Source organism: Anas platyrhynchos, chromosome 1 (assembly GCF_047663525.1).
Source record: "Anas platyrhynchos isolate ZD024472 breed Pekin duck chromosome 1, IASCAAS_PekinDuck_T2T, whole genome shotgun sequence".
In the NCBI taxonomy this organism is placed as follows: domain Eukaryota; kingdom Metazoa; phylum Chordata; class Aves; order Anseriformes; family Anatidae; genus Anas; species Anas platyrhynchos.
This window is the reverse complement of record NC_092587.1, coordinates 38,118,726-38,141,020: the sequence shown is the minus strand read 5'-3', so window position 1 is coordinate 38,141,020 and position 22,295 is coordinate 38,118,726. Positions and strand designations below refer to the sequence as shown.

At 42.5% G+C, this 22,295-nt stretch overlaps 1 protein-coding gene across 7 annotated transcripts in view; it reads left to right on the top strand.

The window, feature by feature from the left end:
* The window catches only part of PTPRR (protein tyrosine phosphatase receptor type R), a 140,908-nt gene that overhangs the window by 80,706 nt on the left and 37,907 nt on the right, over positions 1 to 22,295 (top strand). For all 7 annotated transcript variants that reach the window (XM_027455598.3, XM_027455592.3, XM_072034903.1 and 4 more), the window contains one exon: positions 5,387 to 5,649. In XM_027455598.3, coding sequence (XP_027311399.1) covers positions 5,387 to 5,649 — 263 coding nt within the window. The remainder of the gene's footprint in view (positions 1 to 5,386; positions 5,650 to 22,295) is intronic.

Sequence of the window (22,295 nt, the reverse complement as noted above, 5' to 3'; positions counted from 1 at the left end):
TCCAAAATATTTAAAAATGTTTTTGCTCTTACAAAAATTGTTCTTTATTTATATAACTTCCTTCTAGTCATCTTCATTTCTCCTTGCCATCTCCCTCAAAGACAACAAAGTAAATTTTTACTCAAAAGAGAAGAACACAGGATATTTTGTCCATTACTGACTTTAACTGGAAGGCTGTAGAGCATAGTGTCTGTCGTGATCATGGTACTACGTAACATTTTCATTAATTATTTGGAAGATGTAGATAATATTGGGAACTGTAAACATTGTGGAGGATGCTATCAGAACTTAGAGTATTCTTAGCAGAATGGGGAAAAGTTGTGAAGTAGCAAAAATGCTGTTGGAAAAGAACCCCATCGTGTGCATAAATACAACCTAGGAACTACCTGGTGAAGCAACAGTTTTTAGGATAGGCTCCAGCAGTACAGCAGAGCCCATACTGAAGGGAATGAGTAACATCATGTTGTTGCAAAAAATTGCAGTTCCTTCCCTGGGATGTACATGTATAAATTAGGTCACAATCTCTAAGATCTTCATGTTTGAGAATCCTGTTGAGAAAACTCAATATGAGAATGTGTTGAGTTTTCAAAGGCTGTAGTAAAGAAGAAGGTACTCCTCTGTCCACTAGGTATAGGACAAGAAGCAAATTTTTGAAAGAGTCACTCTGTCGCATCATTAGAAAGAACTTTGTAATCATGTGGGTCACTAAGCCCTGGAGCGCATTGCCTGGGGAAGCCTGGGAGTTTTCATCAATTGAGGTTTTAGGCAAACATCTGTCAGGATGACTTTGAGTATAGCTGATCTGGAGTTAGGGCAGGGGGAAAGACTAGTAGATGCCTTGAGCTCCCTTCCAGCTGGGTTTACTGTGATGTTGTGGTCCTCTCTGCAGGCATTCCCTTTTCTGTCCCTTCCTGGCTCCAATCTGCATCTTTATGTGTGCTGCTCTTCAGACCATGTAAATGGGCACTGACTCAAATTTTGCTGGGACCCACTGATAAAGGAAGTATGTGAGATCTATAAGGGTAACAAACAGTGCACTTCACTTCGTTTTTCATCCCACTTCACAGATTTGTGAAAAGCAGTCTCTTGGATCATTCAGCCCTAGTGTAAGGCGTTGGAGCTGGTTCTGTGTGGCTCTGGCTGTTGTCCTCATATGAGATCACCCAAATGAGGCCTCTTTTTTAAAGTTCCAGGGTGGGCACTGGATCACTTTTAGGTGGTTCTTCATAGTTTAAAGGGTCCAAAAGCAGAAAGCTGAGTCCGCGTCTACAGGTGACTAGGAAGTGTCCTTTAAAGCATGGAGTAGGAAGTGAATTAAATGATGGTCAAGATGATCATTGAGGATGATCAACAGTGCTTAATGTAAGGCAGCTCAGTTGTCCGTGTCAATGCTTTGTTTTATGATATTACTACAGAAACAGTAAACCTGCAGCCTTGTCTCTTAACTGGGTTGTACAAATCATGACACTTCCCAGCACTGCGAGAGCACTGCACATTAACAACCTTCAGGCTTCTTAATACTTGGCTGGAATTTAACAAATATCTGACCTCTATTACATAAAAATTTACAGTGCAGAGTATCTCTAGAGGGTGAGATACAGCAGCACGTGAGCTGAACTCGGACTTGCAGATTGTACCTCTCTGGTCATTCTGCATATTTACTTGGCCGGTCCTCGTTGCCACAGGATGAGCCTCAGGCATCCCAGGAAGGATTCATCCTACCAGGAGGCCAACGCACGGCTCACTGCTGCCCTCAGCAGCAGTACGGACCAGGGGCTCACTTCGGCTGGGAACATCGTGTGTCGTTTATAAAGTATGCCAAGCACAAGGCTAAATTGGGATAACTCCTTTAAGTGCTCCTGTGTGTGAAATAGGGCTCTATTTTTTGCTTTACGTAGAGAAATAATTGAGCCATCTCTAAATGTAATAAATAACACAATATATGACAGTGGATTAAATTATTTGTTATCAATATTTCATACTAGTTTTGTAATTTTGCCTGTTCTGATAAATCAATATATTTTCATATCCTTTCTCTTTCTTTTTGAAATTATAACCTCTATATATAAAAAACTCAAGTGGTCTGGAAGTATCATTTTCAGATTATGAAATATTTGTAGCTAGTTGAGATAAGAGAGGTTATAAATGTTGTTCTTTTTCCCACTTTAAAAAAAATATCAAAAAGTAGGAATATTTTTTCATTTAAAATAATGAAAGGTATGGATTTTGTCTTGTCAACAAATTGTGAGAGTCTAAGTTTTATTACTGGCTCCAGTGCTTTATAAATTATGAACAGTTATTTGATGCTTTCGGGAGATAGTTACTTAAATTAGGAATATATTTCAGCTTCATGAATGTATTTTGGAAATAACAACAAGAAATCAACATTTCAATATCCGATTTTTCACATGGCCTATCACTTCTTTCTAAACTTACAAGTTTCAGCATTCATAAAATGCTGCAGGGCTTCTGAGAGCAATTTGATTATAGGCTTTCTGCAGCTAACTAATATCAACCCACCAACTTCAGCTCTTTTTATACCAGTTTAAAGATTTAAAGCAAAATTTAAGGTACACAGTTTAATCATACTGCAATAGTGTTTAAACAGTCTTGAAATTAGCATTTTTGTGTATAAACTAGTCCCGGATTGTCTGAATTCTTTTATTCTCCTTCCATAAAGCCTTTTATAGTGCTTTGAAATCCAGGTATCCAAGTGCCTCCCACTAATAGTTCATTAAACAACGTGAGTAGCACGTTGTTCTTTCATACCCTCCCCAGGGTTTGAGGGAAATTTTGCTAGTTGGTTTTTGTCTCATGTGTACGCACACACAGAGCAGCCCAGCTCAGGCAGAGGTATGCACGTGGCCGCATACGCTTGTTGATAAGCACTCATTAGAGAAAACACTTTTAATTGGAGTGAACCACCTTAATTTCCTTGGTTTCGGCGAGATTTCGCTATGCAGCCCTGGGTGCCCTAAGTATCTTCTGTAGGCAGATGAGTTTTCCTATCGCTTCTCCGCGTAACGGTTGCCAAGATCTTCATCCCAGAGACCTACTTCTCTCTTTGGGATTGCCCATTCCTCTCTGAAGAGGAGTAAAAGGAGTATCCACTGGTAGTTTGAGTGGGTAGCTAGGAGGTTCTGGCCATGCTGGCATGTCAGCTTTCTCTTGCAGACCACTGAGCAGAAATGAAGAGTGAGTATCGTGCTGTCGGTACACTGTCGTTCTTCCATGCAATCTGAGCCAAAGAGGACAGAGAAAAAGGAGTCATTTTTGTAAGAACTGAGGCTTCAAACCCCAAGTGCAATGTATGAAAAATGAAGAGATGACCCACCTTGTATGTCCTGGAAAACAGCACTTCATGTTGCTCAGTTGCTCCATGCTTCTTGATAATTTGCATACTTAAATCTTCTGAGGTATCGGTAACACCATCAGTTCTTCTAGTTCTAGGGTTTTGTATTTGTTTTCACCATTACTGACAGACATGTTTAATGTGACTTGAAATACAAGCACAACTAAGTGCACTTTTCAGAGCTTGGCAACTGGATTGACCACTGCCTTTTTGGCCATTTGTTTTTGTGACTTTTACCTGGAATTCGTTATAAAAAAACAACAGGCCTAGACCACACTTTCTAAGGATCAAATGTGGTTCTTCACCTTTTTTTTTCAACTTCTGCCAGTGGGAGGCTATCTTTTTTCTAGGTGCTAGTAATAGAGTATCAAAATGCATAGCAAATAATAGCAGTCCAGAGTTTCAGAGCCCATCCCCGTAATTTCCTGGGTCTCCAGGGGAAATAAAAAAAAAAGAAGAAAAAAAAACCTAAGTCAAAATACATCGGTGACAAGAAGGTATGGTTAATATTGTCATGACTGTGAATGTCTCAGCTATATATCCAAGAGATGAGACCAAAGTGATCACTGGGGCAAAAGAGGGTTAAAATATTTCAAATCCTCTTTTTATCTTTACTGATACCTGTGTCCTTGCTTCACAGCAGGGCTGTTTTTCTGCAAAATAGTGGCAAAGAGCAGCTTATCTTATCCGTGCAATTTAATTCTAAACTCTTCTGAATGAACAGATGGTTTATGTAGCTAAGTCTTGTTTAATGGGTGTATTGCTAATGACATTAGGTCAGTTCCCAGATAAACCTCTAATGCTAATCCTTGAAAAAACAAACCCATCAGATATATCCAATCTTCACTGGAAAGCTCTGGAGTGGTAGATCTCCATGCAGTGCTAGCAGGGAAACAGCTGTCAAAAAATGCAGCAGAAAATAATGCTTTGGTCTAGGCTCTGTTTCTATGGCTTTGCAAAGCAGGATTCAATTAGAGTGCTTTATAGCAACAGATAAAGCAGAGAGCTGTGTAAGTGCCTTTCACCCACCTCCACACACAATACTTACGGTAGTACGACTGACACAGAAGACACGATGGAAATTCTCTTAAGTTTCATGGTTTTTAGGCATGTTTTTCAGGTTGCTCAACTACAGCTTGGAAATTATTTTTATGTTCCCCCTCAAGAGCAATGTGATATGTTACACAAGTGTAACACAGGCTCCTTTGGAGTAACAGGACTGAGCGCAATCTACTGGCCAGACCTTGCCAAGCCACCGCATGAGAACAACCTCGTGGAGCTCAGGGGAAGAGGATCAGTACAACTTTCTGAAAAGCTTTTGCTACACATTTAGTATGTTCAGCTATCAATGTCTCACTAATTGTAAAACACACTTTTCTGAACTGACACAGATCCTTAAATAGCTTCACAGACCACATGTTGGTTCGGCTTTATTGCAGAAGGGGTTATGTTTATTTGAGGATATTGAGGAACATCCTTGGGATAATGAGGAATATTTCAGGGTGGCAGCAACCATTACAAAAGTGGCCTGGTAAAATTACCCTGTGCAACTATCAGTTCCATACAAAATAAGTAAAAGCTTTTAAGATCATCTGCTCTTAAACTGAAGTTGCTGCAGTTAGATCTGGATATATCATAAGTAGTTATTTTATTTTGTGCCATTGTCACTCTTGTGTTAGAAACCTTATAAAATGTTCTACAACCACTTTATTTATCAGTGTTTCCTTATTCGCAGTGACTTTTGTGACTACTTTCCATTCTGTGTTCTTTGTCCCTTTAATAATACAACCACTGGTATTACAAATAATTACTGGCTCACAACAAGAACTGTTAAAAACCCTACCGCCCACGTGTACTCACGGTGATTTATGTAATGGAAATATTTATCCTGCTGTGAGAAATGCCATGCAACACAACTTGTGGCTTAACTTCTAGGAATGAAAGCCACATTTAACGATCTTACTGTATTTGTGGTTTCTTTCTTACCTTGTTTACCAGGGAATTGAGACCGGACTTTCTGCTCTGTTCCAATAGGTTCTGTACAGACTAAAGGAGAAGATCCAGTTGTCACTGAGACAAGAGAAGGAAAAGAAGCAGGAGATCCACCTCGCACCGCTTCCCCTGCAGACATCTCAGTCCGAGTATAAGACCACCAACAGCATGGTCCAGCCTGAACAGGCTCCAAAGGTTGTCAATGTGGTAGTGGACCCTCAAGGCCAATGTGTTCCTGAGCTCAAACCTCCCCCGTGTGCCAGTCCGTCTCCTTTCAGAATGAAACCTGTGGGGCTCCAGGAAAGGTAGGATGGTGCCCAGCACATTCAGAATTTATTCTGCTTTGTTATATTCATGTCGCTTGATTTCATATGGCACTTCTGTCAATTGACTGGAGAGGTCACTTTACAACATCTTAGAAGTCGGATTTTAGTGTTGTTAATGTCTTATCTCATGAATATTCCCTCCTTTCCTTTCCTTTTCATATGAGCAATGAGAGAGAAGTTCGAGCTGAGATAACTGCAGTACCAGAACTCTCTTTGTGAATTTGTTTCTTCCCCTTTTCAACAATTACCACACATATAGATATATTTTTTTTCATTTTCCATTGATTTTTGCATGTTTTGATCCTGGAATTCCTGGCAGAGGGCACAGTGGCTGCTTACATTTTGTCAGCAAAGGACATTGGTGGTGTCAGGGAATCCCTAACACTTGGGAAACTTAGAAAGGAGAAATATTTATATCAACTAAATACACCGGTCTCATGCAGTGTTTCCATTAACACCCTTAGATCATTTCTTCTTAAATACAGCTTTCCATGATGGTAGGAATATAGCCCAAGGTCTACAGACTTTACAAAAAAGAAAAAGAAGTGATTACTAATGAAAGCAACCCTCGTGGTCAGCTCCTTAGAAATACTTGCGCACCAGACATTGTGCAAAAACTCATTTCACCTTTAAAATCTGGGCCAGGGTTCTTTTTATAAAACCAGTTCTTCTTCTCACAGGAGAATGCACACTGACATCTGTCTCTCCTCTGTTAGAAACCTATATAATTCCTTGCCTGATGGCTGCAGGCCGCTTTCATAAAGCATCAGTGCTCTGAGTAACTAACATAGCATGCAGCTGTGCAACTGAACTCTTCTGCCCCAGCACAGAAGATAAATGAAAGAACAGACACCATGCAAATGTGACAGGGAAAGCAGAACGGAAAAGGAGACCAAAGAGAGAGATCTCTCTGAGGACTCTCAGAGCTGAGATGTAGCTCTGATTCAGCTGGAACAATGGGATTTTGGTGACAGATTTTATCAATGGGTTTATGAACTACGGACACTGCTATGGGAGGGGGATTGAGGCTTCCATAAGTAAAAGATGCTGAAAGGCAGATCTGTCATAAAATATGTAGTCGTATCACAAAATGAGGAATGGGGGAAGCGAGTAAATATTTTTTGGTAGTTGCTTTCATTCCACAAGATCCTAGAAATAAAGCATGCAGTATGGGATATGTGAGAGAAAACTACAGGGGATAGATTGTCTTCTCTTCCTCTGAAAAGCATCTATTATCATATATATTTCTTCTATACTTACTGTATGCTGTACTGTGAACAAATTTACACACCTTGTGAAACACAGGAGCATTGGAGACAAAATGTAATAATGCAGCAATACATTTTTCATCAGACATCATCTGACAACCAGGTATGAGGACAATTTTAAATCCCTTTCCACCTTCCTGCACACCAACAACCTTGCGCTAAGTAGCCTTGGGCCATCATCATTACACCTGGCAGTGGTGGGCTTCCCAGTGGTCTGTGTCCTTCAAAAAGCACGCTGTGCAAAATGCTCTGCTCACAGCCCTTTGCTTATTGGTAAAGTGGGGTCAAGCCTGAAAGTCCCTTCCTGACCATAGCCATAGCTTGAGGGACCTCATTCAGTAGTGTTTCCTACCCTGGTTTTGTTTTCTGCCAGGGGAAGAAGCTCTTGATGGGCTTCTATGGGCACAGGGATTTGTCAGCACTGAGACTCCTTTGGCCAGTTGACTGCACAGAGGCTCCTGAGCAGTAGTTTTTAACTATTTGAACTGCCTCTTTTGATTTCTCGAGCATGACCCGTGGTTATAAAATGCCTTTTATGGTCCAGGCTGGGCAAGCTGTCTTTCTTCAAAGAGAAATCAACAGACCGTCGGCCAAACCAGGGCGTGAGCCAGCTGCTGTGCCCAGCCTTTGAGATGGGAAGTTTCTGTCCCTCTGCTGGGGCAGGCAAGCCAGATGATACTTATGAGACAAGTACTATCTGGCTTATCTCCCTGCCCTGCACACGAGGGTCTGCTTCAGTGGGCACAACTAAATGCAAAACTGTGGTGGATCTGGGTACTCGCAGAGCACACCTGAACCTTTCAGTTTTTAGTACGAATTGCATTGCCTGGTACAGAGGCAGGCAAATTGTTAATTGAGAGCTGTCCATAGGCAGTTCTGGGAGCGCGTCCAGCTTTTTAAAATGCGTTTTGCTCCTGACCACTGGAGCCAAGTCCACCTACATTTTTTCACCGCGTGTCTCTTTGAAGGGGCTCTCACTCAGCTGTTTATGTAAGACGCGGTTTCCCCGGCAGGTTATGCAACATTTGCACTATCGGATGCACGAGGTGCCACGCCGGATTTTTAAGCCACACGCTGGTTAATGCCGCTGTGCAGCAGGCTGCTGCCCCGCTGCTGCCCGGGCCGGGGCGAGCCCGGAGTCCCGGGGCCGGTCCCGGCCGGGGGTGGCTGCGGAGCGGCGCTGCCCTTGGCCGGGGGAACAGCGACACCTACAGCGGGCGGGCGGCACGGCACGGGCATGGTGGGGCCGGCGGGACAGCGCTCGGCTGCCCCGCTGTGGGAGGCTGTGGGGCCTCTCGGGCAGCCCCCGGCTGGGGGAGGACCCCCACGGGTCGCTGAGTCCAGCTCCTGGCCCCACACAGCAGCACCCAGACATCAGAGCCGGTGTCTGAGAGCCTTGTACAAACGATGCTTGGACTCCCTCAGGCTGTGCCCACTGCCCTGGGGAGCCTGTCCCAGTGCCTGACCACCCTCTGGGTGCAGAGCCTTTCCCTAACCCCCAGCCTGACCCTCCCCTGTCCCAGCTCCATGCCATTCCCTCGGGTCCTGTCGCTGTCCCCAGAAAGCAGAGCTCAGCGCCTGCCCCTCCGCTCCCCTCGTGAGGGAGCTGCAGGCCACCATGAGGCCTCCCCTCAGCCTGCTCTGCTCGGGACTGAACAAACCAAGGGGCCTCAACCTTATACATCTCCTCCAGACCCTGCACCACCTTTGTAGCCCTCCCTTGGACACTCTAACAGTTTTATGTCTAATAGTTTTATGTTCTATACTGTGGTGCCTAGAACTGCACACGGTGCTGGAGGTGAGGCCGCCCAGCGCAGAGCAGAGCGGGACAATCCCTTCCCTCGCCCGGCTGGCAGTGCTGGGCCTGATGCACCCCAGGGTGCGGTTGGCCTCCTGGCTGCCAGGGCACGCTGCTGGCTCGTCTGCAGCTTGCTGCCAACCAGAACCCCCAGATCCATTTCTGTGGGGCTGCCCTCCAGCCTCTCACCCCCCCCAGTCTCTACATAAAGCCAGGGCTGCCTCTTCCCAGGTGCCCAACCTGGGTAAACTTCAGTAAACTCTGAAGACCTGATGGCAAACTGGCCAGCATTTTTTAGTTCAGCATTGGCTGAGAATGTGGCTGCATAGTCAGGACCACAGCTGGGCCTGTGGCATCAGCAGATGAATTGCTGTCCTGAGCACTGCTCAAGGATGCTGGCCCATGCTCGGCATGCAGTCAGGGAATTGATGAAGCAGTGGTGGCCAAAAGCAGATGATCAGGGAGAATTGAGAGGCTTGTTAGTGCAAAGAAGCATTGATTCCCTTTCTATCACTTAGAGACATAGGCCAAACGGGCAAAAGGCTTTCTTCCAAGTCTCCTTGCATCCCCTTAATTGTTTGGTACAGAATGCTTAAAAGTTGCTCTCTTCTAGTGTTTTCACAATTGCTGCTCCTTTGCAGCAAACTCCTTTTCCATCGGCAACCCCCACAATGTTGTTCCTTACCAAAGGAGAAGGAGAGCTAATGTTTTTCTCCTGTGGGTGTCATCTGTGACAAACTGTCATATATCTTAGTGCTGATGCCTGAATTTAGGTTGTAAATGATCCTTTTCTCTTCCATGAGCATAACCATGAATGCTGCATCAGCACTTTTTTCTTCTTAGCCTTTCATATGTTTATATTAATTTTTTATATATATATATATTTTTTATTTTTTTTTTCCAGTAGAATAAGCCTTCATTTCATTCTGCCGATTGGCCCAATATTTATCTTGATGTGAATGGTTCCAGCCAAAATTAGAGTCTGGTGAAGTGGGATGTGATATTTAAAATTTCATTCTGACATGTCAGGCATTAAAAGTTCATAGTACAAGCAGTGAGTTGTTAAAACACAAGCACGGTGGGGATATAAATAAGTTACCACAACAGCATAGTGTTCACTTGTTTTACAAATAGATTTACGTTTTCCCCAGACAGTGCTGCTGGGTTTTAGTTACGGTATTATTTGCAACTAGGACAACTGTATTTCAGACAACTGGTGTACAACATTCTATTTTGTTCAGATAATTTAGTTACTGTCTAGCATGCAAAAATATATGGAAGAAAAGAAAATGTAGGAAATAGGTGCTCTGTTGTGTATATTAAAAAAAAAAAAAAAAAAAAAAAAAAAGCACAAACTGTGTTTTGAAAAGTCTTCTCCAGCATTAGTATTCCATCCTAGCCACAAGGACCTAAAAGTCCATCTATTAAATCTAAATAATCAATGGGAAAAATCACAGCACTGTTTTTTCGGTCTGTTACACACTTATTAGATAATGATTCTGTCTAAAAGGGAGAGCTCCTCGTGCTCATGTATCAGGATGCTAGGGGCATGCAAGATGCTCATTCAGACCATGTAACATTTTACATATGCTTTATACTCAGTTCTTTGGGTTTAGTTTGGGGTTTGGGTTTTTTGTTGTTGGGTTTTGGTGGTGGTGTGTGTTGTTTTTTTCTGTGCAAATAGATACAAGAGAGTTGAGAAGGTAACAGAAGAAAAAAGTTTGCCAATTAGAACAAAACCCTAGCAGATGCGTGAAATACTAACATATTTTTTAAATGTGAAATATAAGAGCTCTGTAGCTATGTGGGACCACTTCTGGGACACAGAAGAACTTAAGATCCTCTGCGAAAGGGAAGGTAGGCAAAGCCAGCATGAGCAAAGCTCAGGGGCTTGAACACTGATTGTGAGAGAACCACGCATGATGTTGCTTTTTCCCACAAAAAAGAGCAGTACTACAAAAATCTAAGCCACGGGTAATAGATTGCAAATAACAAGGTCTCCGTTATCATCCTGAAGAGGCCTGTAAGTTGATGGTTCTTCTCCAGTTTGAGCAAATGCTCTCTGGATATATAGTTAGAATAGGTAATCGTAACTATAATGAGAAAAAAAAAAAAGTTAAAATAATGTGTATTGCAAAACTGATAAATGCTGGCACCTGTCTGCTTCCTTGTATTATGAGAAAATGAAATATTCTGATGGAAAAGAAAAACAGTACATAGTTAAGTAACCTAAACAAAATTAAAAAAAAAAAAAAAAAAGTGTTTGGAAACCCATACTAGTCTGTGAGACTAGTACACCAAAAGGTAAAGTTCCAATCAGGGGTGGTGTTTGGAAGAGGTACCTTTAAAATGAATTACTATATTAATGCTACTGTGTGCCAAATAAATACCCTGGTTCAGCTTAGTAAGAAATGTTGGAGAGAGGCTAAAAAACCTGATGTACTCTTCATTTCATTACTATAATGGCAGCTGCATCTCAGGCTACCACTGTTCAACCAAATCTCCTCTCTAGGAGATGAGAAAAAATTTCCAACAATTCTGTCTGGTTCTGTTCTGATTTTTAAATCACAGAGCCCTGTTGGTGCTGCAAATATAATTATGGTGCTGCTGATCTGCTATCTTTATACAAAACCGGCTATTGTGAGCGACCACTGCAAGTACTACTCAGAGGGTAGCACCTTGCAGTCGGAGGCCTGTAAACATGCCAGTTTTTGTAGTTTATGACACAAGCATGGGAACTTAATATATTTACAGGAAGGGGCCTTGAATTTCCTGGCTAAAATATACTAGCTTTGCATAGATTTGGAGGATAAATTTACCCTATTGTGTGGAGCTGAATATGCTTTCTGCATTCTTAATTTAAATCCTAGGGATTGTTTTCAGGAAAATGTCAGTGCAATTGTTCAAAGCACAGCTATGTGCCAGCACACAAGCAATAGCTGGAGAACAATTTTACACTGATATCCTATCAAAAGGAATTTGGAAAGCACCAGGGAGCAGTAAAGAGTTTGGAGGTGGGAGAAAGGAATTCTTGTGCTCCAGCCTGTCTCTGCCACCGACTCATTAGAGCACTTTGGACGTGCCACATAAACCTCCTCTGTCCAATGCATGCAGGCTGTCAGGCTGGCATGCCCATCTGAAGAGATGCAGCCCAGATGAGACCCTCAGCCTGAAGTACAGTAAAAGTACTACGTGCTGCTATTTGCGCACACGGATTAAGAGGCGTGTGGAAAGAAACTTTCAGAAGTACCTAAAAATGCATTCTCTAATTTGGCAGACCCCCTCAACCGTGTTGTGTCCAAGTGTGTAAGATGCAGTAATGAATTCAATGCACCACGAAGTGTTTGCTAGCACCGAGGCCAACCAGCAGAGATTAGTCCGTGTCCATGCTGCCAAACTCCCTCTACCTCCAAATGAGCAGGGGCTGGATGCTGACTGCCCGCTGAAAATGCTTTGTGTATGCGCTAGCTCCCAAACTATGCCAGGGAATTAATTGTTTTGGAGAGCTCCTGTTGGCAGAGGCTAAAAACAAGCCGAGGGCACGGCTTGAAATTCAGCAATATTGATTACTGAGTGGCAGTGCCTGGGATTGTTTCCTGGCACTGCCTCATTGCTTCTGTAGATGTGACTTGCACACCGAGAAGTGCACAGCTGGTGTGGCAGCTTGTATGATGGAAGTCCTGAGCATGTCCTCTGGTAGCCCACTTTCAGCATGGGGTGTCCCCGCAGCCCAGCACTGTGGCTTCTCTCCTCCTCGGGCACCACAGAAGCCACGGGACGACCGCCTGCACCTGCATGTTGGGTGACAGGGGAAGGGCAAGGGCTCTGTGCTACGGTGGTGGGAGAAACTGGTCTGAGTAACGGGGACATGAAATGGGGTCCAGCTGGGAGGGTCTCCTGCTCAGTGCTAACTAGGTACAGAACTGTGCTTTACTTCCAGCCTGCGTTTGTCTAACAATTCTCTTAGTGCAAAGTCTCTGAAAACTTTCTACAAACACTGGACCTCTGAATTGCACAAATGTCTGCTCAGCCCAGTCCATTGCAGACGTCTTTGCTTATCTGCACTTTAGGAAGAGGGCAGGAATGTGAATTGTCCTGTTTCTCTGAAGGGGAAGTGAACTCAGGCACCAGCCTAACAAAGACCCTTTAAATACCATATTTTAACTATTCCCCTACTCGCTGTTTTAGGAGGTGTTTTGGTTGGTGTTAGAACTCTTTGAAGCAATACTCAAGGGGAGTTAATGATCTAAATAAATAGATGCACATAACTACGTGCCGTTGCTCAAACACACATCCACAGCCCATTTCCCTGTGTCTCTAGCACCTCTTGCTAATTACTTCACATTAGCGTGGGTAGAGGAGATGTGATGTTGCCTCTCCTAGCTCCGTCTCCGTTTTGTCACATCTAAATTGTCCCACATCCTTTTTTTTTTTTTTTTTTTTTTATCCTCTTGCAAAGGGCTAAAAGCTCTCCAAAGCACGTGACGTTCATTTCTGGGAGTGGATAATTCAGGCAAATTAGCCCACCCTTGCTCAGAAGAAATCTTCTGGTGCAGCTTCATGTCCTCTCAGACACAGGGAAGTGCTCAGTTTAGCATGCAGCCCCTGCCTACACTTGATTTTGCCTTTTCCATCCTGTGAGGTTTAGTCAGGAATTTTATAATAATTTTATTGTATTCCCAGGTCTCTTATCTTGCGTTTATTCTTGTTACTCTAGTTGCTACTGGTTTTAGCTTGTACACAGGAAACCACAGTGCCAATCAGTGTTGTTCCCAAGGTGACAGGAAACCCTCTTTGGTCGGATGTTGATTGTGCTTGTCTTTACTGCTCCACCCATCACATTTTCTTCCTTTTTGGCTTAAGTTAAGACAAATTAATCAGTGGCCGCCATCTGGTAGACAGTTTTGGTGGCTTTGCAGTGATTCGTCCAGCTGATCTTTTGAAAAGTAACACACGGCTCAAGAAACCGAGGGGAAATCTCAATGTGAATATTTAAATGCTTCTGGAGGCCTAGGATCACACAGGCCATTGTAGCCCAGGTCTCATGACTAGTTGGAGATGCGCGAGTAATCTTCTTGTCTTGTCCAGCAGCGGGTTTGGTGTTTTAAGCACTGTTAAACCAAAGGCTGCAGCTTTCCAGTGACTGACTTCAGTTCTTCTTGGGCTCTACTTTTTTTCGTTGTGAGGGTTGGGCTGCCCCTTTGTGCAGGGTGAGCTCCACTACATCTCGTGAGCCCTTGACTAGAGCCCACAGGTGCTGGTTTCAGGAACAACCCATACAGAAGGGAGCATCCATACCAGATATATAGGGGTTTGATATTTACAAGTAATGTTGGTTGTTCAGTTTTGGGAGCTTTATAGAAAAGTCTCCTTCAATGTCTGAAAAAATGATCATGCTTCAAATTAAGACAGAATTATTCACCTTTTGTTTTGAACTGGACTTCTCATTGATTATACCATTCCTTTTGCCCAGCTGTTCTGCAGGACTGCCTAAAGCTGACTTTAGTTCAATTTCCCTTAATTTAAAACGTTAGGAACAGACACAGACACAGCAGTTAAAGAAAGAAAAGCAAAACATCAAAGTCCCTCCAAAACTGCAGTACAAAATGTCTAAGTCTGTCTCTGAATTGCAGGAAGCCACGTACTGGACAATGCTTTCTGAGCATCCCACTTGTATTGTCGCCATCAGTTAATATGCCAGGCCATGAATCTCTTCTTTGACTGCAATCATAATTCATTTTATTTCTGTGCCTAGTCAGAAGAACACTTGCAAATGATGACTGTCGAATCACACAGCTTCTTTTAGGGAGAAAAAAGAAAAAAAACAGTCCTGGAAATTCAGCAGAGGTCTTTTACACAGTCAGAGCCAATATGTACAGAAAGCTTAACATCACTTGCTGGCAGAAATGTCACTTGTTTGCAAACACACCTTTCCTCAAAGAACACTGCCTGTAAATCTGTGGGTCAGGCTATTTCTGTTTCTTGGCTCTTGTGGGAAAATCTCTTTGGCATTTATATTAATATAGTACCTGGGCGCCTCAGTCACAGATCAGGATCCCTCTGTGCAAGGTTCTGTATACACACAAAGAAGGAAAGATCCTCTATCCAAAAAGCTTACAATCTAAACATAAGACAAGGTAGTAAATGTGTGCAGACAACCAGGCAAGCCTCAGGAAGTGGAGAAGCAATATCACCACAGCAGGCATGAGGATACCCAAAATATGCTGTGCGAGTGGCTCAGCCCAAGAAACATTGCCTGTAGGTAGTAAGCAGCTCACCCCATATGACACTGACATTTCCGTCCTGTACTTGCTAGAGCTGTTTGTCTCCTTTGGTACCATCACGTCCAAGCTGCTGCATCAGTATGGTTTGACTTTGAACCTTAGCTAAGTGTGGCCACAAGTATATTTCAGGAGCTTATTTTATTATTTTCATATGAAGGCAAGTGAGACATAATTGGTTAAGTAACTGAACCCAGGTGATATTGCAAATTAGTGCCCTATCTTCATAAAAGACCTGGACTCTTGAACTCTTCATTCTGTCCTCTGGCCGGTGGAATCTGTAAGAAGCTCCAGCAGTGATATTTCTTTCTGGGGACAGGGACTTCCCTTTTGTGGCCTGTGAAAGAAATGCTTTTGATGCTTAACAAACAGCGCACATTGTTGTTATTAATTTATGGTAGCTATAATTATCCCTGTTATGTTAATACTGCGATTTGATAACAGGAGCAAAACAGAGCACAGCAACTTCAAATGACTGCTGAAATATGTGATAGGCATCAGGAGGGGAAGTACTGTATATAATTCCCACACAGAAAAATGTCGTTATGCACAATGTTTCTCTAGGGAACTCCGTCCCGATGCTTCGGGATGGCCAACAGCTGCTGCCGCTGAGAGATGGAGCCAGCGCTGGGCAGGAGGTGGCAGAGCCTGCCCCTCCGTCAGGGCTGGTGCTTCCACTTCCCGCTGTCCCCTGGAAGCTGCTTCTCCCCTCCCTGAGCTGTCTCAAATCCATCCTGAGTCGTCGTGAATTCCCCTGGGGGATGTTCACATAGTCCAGAGGCTTTTGGTTCCTTTCCCTGGATTTGATGGTGGACATAACAGAGTAGCCTTACAACAAATAAAGGAAAAGAATCAGGGCTGCAGCGAAGTACACAATAGCTAATAAATCCAATTTGCATGGTCTTGTTTCACTTTAGACTCCATTTAACTTGTTTTGCCTCAGTGGATTTGTAGGGGTATCTGCAAAGAGAATTCGGACCTCAGAGTACCGTGCTAAATAGGTTTGTAAAAGAAGAAGGCATTGTGGAAAGCAGAAAGCTGGTATTGTAATTAATCCCAAGGGTAATCCTCCAGCTACAGAGAATGCATTTGCAATTTGCTGATAAGATTAGAATGAAATAAATGTTTTCTGCTTTATCACAAGGATTTTCCCTAATGTAGATGGTCTAAATTCTGCTCCAGTCCTTGCGTCCAGTGTTGGCTATCGCCCAGCTCAAAGCCTCCAAGCTACGGAGCTCATTGTCCTGGGGTGCTGCAGAGGTCATAGAGTAAGCAAAGACCTGTCTGAAGGAAAAAATCGTGGAAGAGAAGGCACCAGACACAAAGATGTGCGATCAGCCTTTGGCTCAGGATGTTCCAAAGCTACAGACTGCCAGAAGCTGGGGGGCATACTGACAGGGAGCACCTCTGTTTATTAAGTAAATAATAAACCTGCTGCTGACTTTGCTCTTGTGTTCTTTCTCCAAACCTCCTCTTGGTGGCCAGAGCTGAAAACAGGATACCAGTCAACCTGTGGTCTTAGGTAGCACACTGTATGGCTACATCACTCCGTCAGTGAATGTTAATGTGCCCCACGTCACATCGTTAGCTAGAGGGAGCTGTACGTGTTGAGAGGGTTTGGGGTGAGATAAACACAGGGCAGGTTGGGGCAAGGAGAGCAGTCTGGTCATCTTTCAGGTATGACTTCTCCTTTCTCTTTATTTGATTATACAATGTGTATTTAGAGTAACCCTGCTTTTATCAGACTCCTCGCATTTCCCTTCTCTATTCAAATTCACAGAAGTGAATTTATATCAAGTGATATGAGGTTTTTAAGGTCACAAATCCTTTGCTAACAAAGAGCTATGAATCTGAAGCGGTTTTAATTATTTCACTCTGAGATTTCCAGTCTCTACTGATACATTGACAGAGTGCATGTTGGAAGAGCAGATGCAGGAAGCCTTTGCTCAGGCCCATGCCTTCATCTCTGGGCACAGGCTCAGCTGCATTTCCCTTCTCCAGAGCCCAGGCTGTGCACTCCCCTGTAGGAACATCTCTGATGAATGAGGGCAGTGGGCATGGCCACGGCCTCCATACGGAAGCCATGGGACCTGCTGAGCTCTGTAGAAAAGAGCTCCAGACCACTTACCTGGCTGTTGTTCATCAGCTGCTCAGCCCGAAATGGGACTGCACAGCTTGGCAATACCACTTCTGAAGCCCTACCTGATCTCTGGGGTGTGAGGTGAAGTAAACTCTGGTATGTGGACACTTACAGCTGTCTTTTAAAAGCATTCAAGCATTGCTCCATTTCAAATTGCAAGCCCAAGTGGATATCCTAAACCTCCTTTTCAAAGGGAATCCAGGCACTTTGTACCTTAATAGATGTGTTTCAGCAAGCATGCCCATAGAAAGCATGGCTGGAAACTACTGAAGAAAATAGAACTGAATCAAGAAGAAAACACTGGGAAGAGAGAAATGTTAGCGTACTTAGCCTAGGTGTCAGATCTGCAAACTTCAGAAAACTTCTGCCAGCTCAGTGGCAGACCTGAGCGTACATTCCTGGCTCCTGGCTCTGACAGCCTGAATCCCATCAGCTCACAGTATAACACAAGCACGTAAGTCACTCTGGAAATGGGATTGCGCCTTCCAAAGTGTCTGAGCTAGAAGGATTTTTGGTCCGTACAGCCAGCCTTTGTCCACTGTGTCACTGAATGGAGCAATTTCCTCAGCTACAACCTTTAGAAACGAAGGGCACTGTCCATAGAGGGCGCAGCTTTGCTGAACAATGGTGTGGGTCTGGAGGCTTTACATGCTCCAGGAACTGCTGTTTTTCAGTAATTTCTTCAAAGTACACTAACAATTCATTTGTCTGCTTAGAAATCTTCTCTGTGACACTTGAAGTAGTTTAAAGATAATGAAGACCAAGTCAAATAAACAAGGAATGTGCTTTTATATTATCTTAAGGTTGACAGGGTGTAGTAAACGCCTCTTTTCCCAGATGTTCCTTCCTGTCTTTCCCAAATGGCAAATGCACCAGGAAAGAACTCATTGTACTGATTAGTCTTCAAGTAACAATAAAAAATATTTTTTTTCTTGCTGATACTGTAAGAACACTCTCTGCTCATTTACATGAAGCATATTTCTACCCATGCCTTTTTCCAGACTGACTGATTTTCTCAGGAAAGTACTGAAGTACATCAATATGTTAATGGTTTATATACCTGCTTGTTTGGATTTAATGGCTGTATATTTGTTCTTTAAATGAGCAGCAGGTGCAGGCTGGAGGTAGAGATTGTGCTTAAGAGGTTAATTAGTATGGAACAAATACATTATGCTAAAGAGACTTACTGAGATTACTTCTGCTATGAAGAAAAAGAAGTTTTTTTTTATCTAAAGTTGAAAAAACTTTTTTTTTTTTTTCTGTAGATCTGACCAACTAAATAGCAAAACATCTCAGTTAAGCAGTTGTTAAAGTATTTCCTAGAAGTTGCTTCTGTAGTGTTGCATCTCTCTGTTCCCATTTATTAGGTCACTTCTCTTAGATAGATGATGGTTCTCTAATACTGCAGGAAGCACCCTCTGGGCACGCTATAGCACTCAGCAAAGAATTGAGCTGGGCATGTGCTGAGAAATGCAATCAGACTTTGCACCTAGCCAAGATATCTAGATGGGAAATGACAGTGCCTGGCTACTGCTCCTCTAAGGCATCGTGGAGGCACTCATGGACTGAAACAGTAGAGGGGCAACTCATACAAGGTGGACAGAAAATGTTTTGATTTTTTTTTTTCAATTTTCAAACAAAAATGCAGCAGACAGAATATATATATATATTTTTTAATGGTTCTTGTTGGTTTACCTTTAGTAAATGCATTCTGTGAACTTAATAACCTGTGCCTTTGTTTAATCTGTGCAGCCTTAACAGCTAATTGCTATTCCTCCCCATCCTCTTTTTCCTTCCCCTATTCTTTTAATCCCTTTTGTTCATATTCATTATAGCTTGGTTTAAATTAGCGTGTGCATTAATCGGAGAGAGAACAGGTCATCCTGTATGCTTATGCAATGAGGCCTCCAGTATGAAATAGAGCAATGCTGCAATGCGAGCAAGTAATAGTAGCAATAAACATGACTGCATTCAATTAAAGCTCTACCATCTAAAGCAAATTAACCATAAATTAGTAAACATTTATTCAGCACTTGGAAAAAACAGCTCAAATGAGCACAACAAATTAGCATCTTCATTTATTTTTATTTCTGAACACTTAACTCAGTTTTTATCTCTGCTAAAAACACATATATGTGAGAATGAGTCAGAAGCAGAGCTTTATGTTACCCTTCAAATTTTATTGGAGAGAGGAGCTTGCGTGACAAAATGCAATTTTAATGTAGAAATAATCTACAGGAAAAGATGGGAGGTTGTATAAGCTTTGCATTTTTGAACAGTCAGTTCCCGTAGCAGAGCAGCATAGCCTTATCGAGGGCAGAACAGGAGTGAATTGGCAGTACATTAGAAAGCATGATTAAAAGAGGGAAAGTTGAAACTACTCTCATGTCAGCTGTTTTCCTCTACAGGATATTGAGCCATTCCTGTCCTAACCAGATACTGATTGCTTAAAACTTAGTCCAGAAGTACTTGTCAAAACCGTTTCCTTAGTTCATTTTGACATGCTGAGCTTTGAGTAGATCCTGAGAATTGTTTGCAATTTAGTGCTAGAAGTATTGGCCTGCTCTCGCTCATGGCTGTGGGAACAAGATCAGACCCTCTGGAGAGAACATCAAGTGCCTTCGCTTTCCAGAAGAACTGTTTAAACATTATAGCTGAGGCTCCTGATCAGTGTCTGTGGACTCAGAGAGGGCTGGAGGATGCTGACAGAAGGTTTCTTGTGGCTAGGAGGCTGCAGGGGTGCGGAAGTCTTGTCTCCCAGTAGCTATATATCCCTTCTCCTTTTCAATAGGCACACAGCCTGCTCTGGTTACCTCTGGACCTCTTCCCCAGAATGAGAGGTAGAAAGCATCAGTTATTCAAGTGTCAAATAGATAGGAAAAAATAATACTGTAACACTAGAATACTATGAGAGCAGTGTGGGAGAGCAAACATGAGCAGAAATAGCACACCTAGGATCAGTGTACCTTGATCAATTGCCTCCCTTCTAGTCCTGAGCTTAAATGTCCAGGTGTCAGGCTGTATTAATTGGTCATGATGCATGTTATCCTTTAATGCATCATTATTCTGTCATTTTATATTTATAGTTATAGGTTTTCTATCAAATAAGTTTGTATTCCTGTGCTGTTGTTTTTTAAGTAAATGATTGACATAAACGATACTGAATCTTTAAATCAGTTGAAGAGCAATTTCCTTTAGGTAAGAATGTTTGTGACAAATGACTTCAAAATGATTTAAAGTAATTTGAGAAATTTAGGAAACCCTGGGTTTTAGTTTTGCTTCTAATGCTAATTCTTCCATCTTGTTAGTTAGCTCATTGATTGCAGCTTCTGATTCTTGAGCACTTCAGTTTTTGTGTAACATGAGCTTGATTTGTTTAAAAGTGTTGAGAACCTCAGGTCTGAGTTGGTTCTTAAAAGCTGAAATGGTTGTTCAGGCAAAAACCAAATGGAACCCCAAAATGTCAGCAGGCAAATCAGAGATCATTTGGGAAATTGAGTCCTCATCATAGACTTGCCAAGTGTAGAATCTGTGTAGCAATGCCTCATAAAGCACCTAGGAGTTTAAAAAGTGCATTATATGCACTAAGTACTTTGTGCAGTATTTATTTATTGGGATGACATTCACATAGTTGTATCTTTTATTCACTATGTTCTCAAACTTATGCTGATGTTTTTGATTGACCTTTGGTGAAAGTAGGAGTAAATAAGAGGATACGACATTTATGTGCTTTGTATATTATCATAACTTGTGGGTTTCTTTTTTTTTTTTTTTTTTTTTCTGTCAGAATATTCTTTAATGTGTGTTGCAGCATAACAGAAAACTGAAACTCACAAGCTCTGCATTTCCAAGAAAAAAATAGAGACCTAGGAAAAAATATTCTCTTTTCCACTTTGGGTTGTTAATAATGGAGTTTTACCACATGCTTAGAAGCCTTGCTTGAAATAATATACTGATGGGCAGGAAAAAAATAGAGATTACCACACCCATTAATGTAACCATAGTCTCCTTCACCCTACTTTCCCTAGACATCCAGTAATATTACCAGGACAATGTGATATATATTTCAGGCTATTGCATACAGAGCAAGTGTCATATATAAGCATTTGTGGAAAATGCATCAACTATTCTTATGCTTATTAAAAGTAATTATTTAATGACATAGTGAATGTTACTTTAAAATTATCAAATTATATTTTACCTCAAATGAGAGTCATCTCTTGGTGTTCTGAGGACTAACTGTAATGGACATTATAAATCTGGATTTGTAAGGAAATGTCTCATCCATATATTAGAAGATCTGTGTTACTCTTAGCCCAAGGCTAATATAAAATGGCAGTATGTTCAGACCTTTTCAAGTCTTTTTTTTTTTTTTTTAACCCTTGCATCTTTCCTCTCTTCTGCTTTTTTTTTTTTAACACAGAACCTGATTTTTCTTCATGAAGTCAATGGGAGCTATGCAGCACCCTACTTTTATTTATTTTATCTCAAAATACAGCATTAATAACAAGAACAACATTATGTCCTTGTCTGATTTGCTGTGCTTTTCACATCCCCACCCCACAGCAGTTTTATCTACCACATTTGTTCATCCCCATGAGCATGTTTTCTCTTAGCTATTTTAAAAGCCAGCAGGAAAGCTGGGTTCTATACTTTTTCCACTGCCCTTTTTTTTGTGAATTTAATTTTGTTTTTCTTTGAATTATTCTACTGAAACACGAAACTAGATAAGCACAAGAGTTCTAGCACTGGAAAAGGCATCAGTAAGGCAGTAAGTGGTGGAAATGGTGTGCCTAATTGTGCTCCTTCAGTGCAATTACAGCAGCGCAAAGCCCACCTGAATGCTCATGGGACAGCCCAGGAAGAGCATCAGGACCCACGTCTAGACCAGAGGAATACCAGTGAAATGAAACCCACGGGGAAATGGCAGCGGTTTTCTCTTTGTCCCTGCAGTAAAACCCGTGGAGCGAAGCCCTGTGGAGCATCCCAGCCTACAGGCAGGATCTCGGGACGCGAAGCAGCTCCCTCCCCAGCAGCTGCAGCCAGCCAGCGCTGCTCTTCCCGCTAATTAATGGCTTCCTTCCACCTGCAGGGCCGACACAGGCCTGCCTGCGGCCCTCGGAGGCACAGCGGCGGGG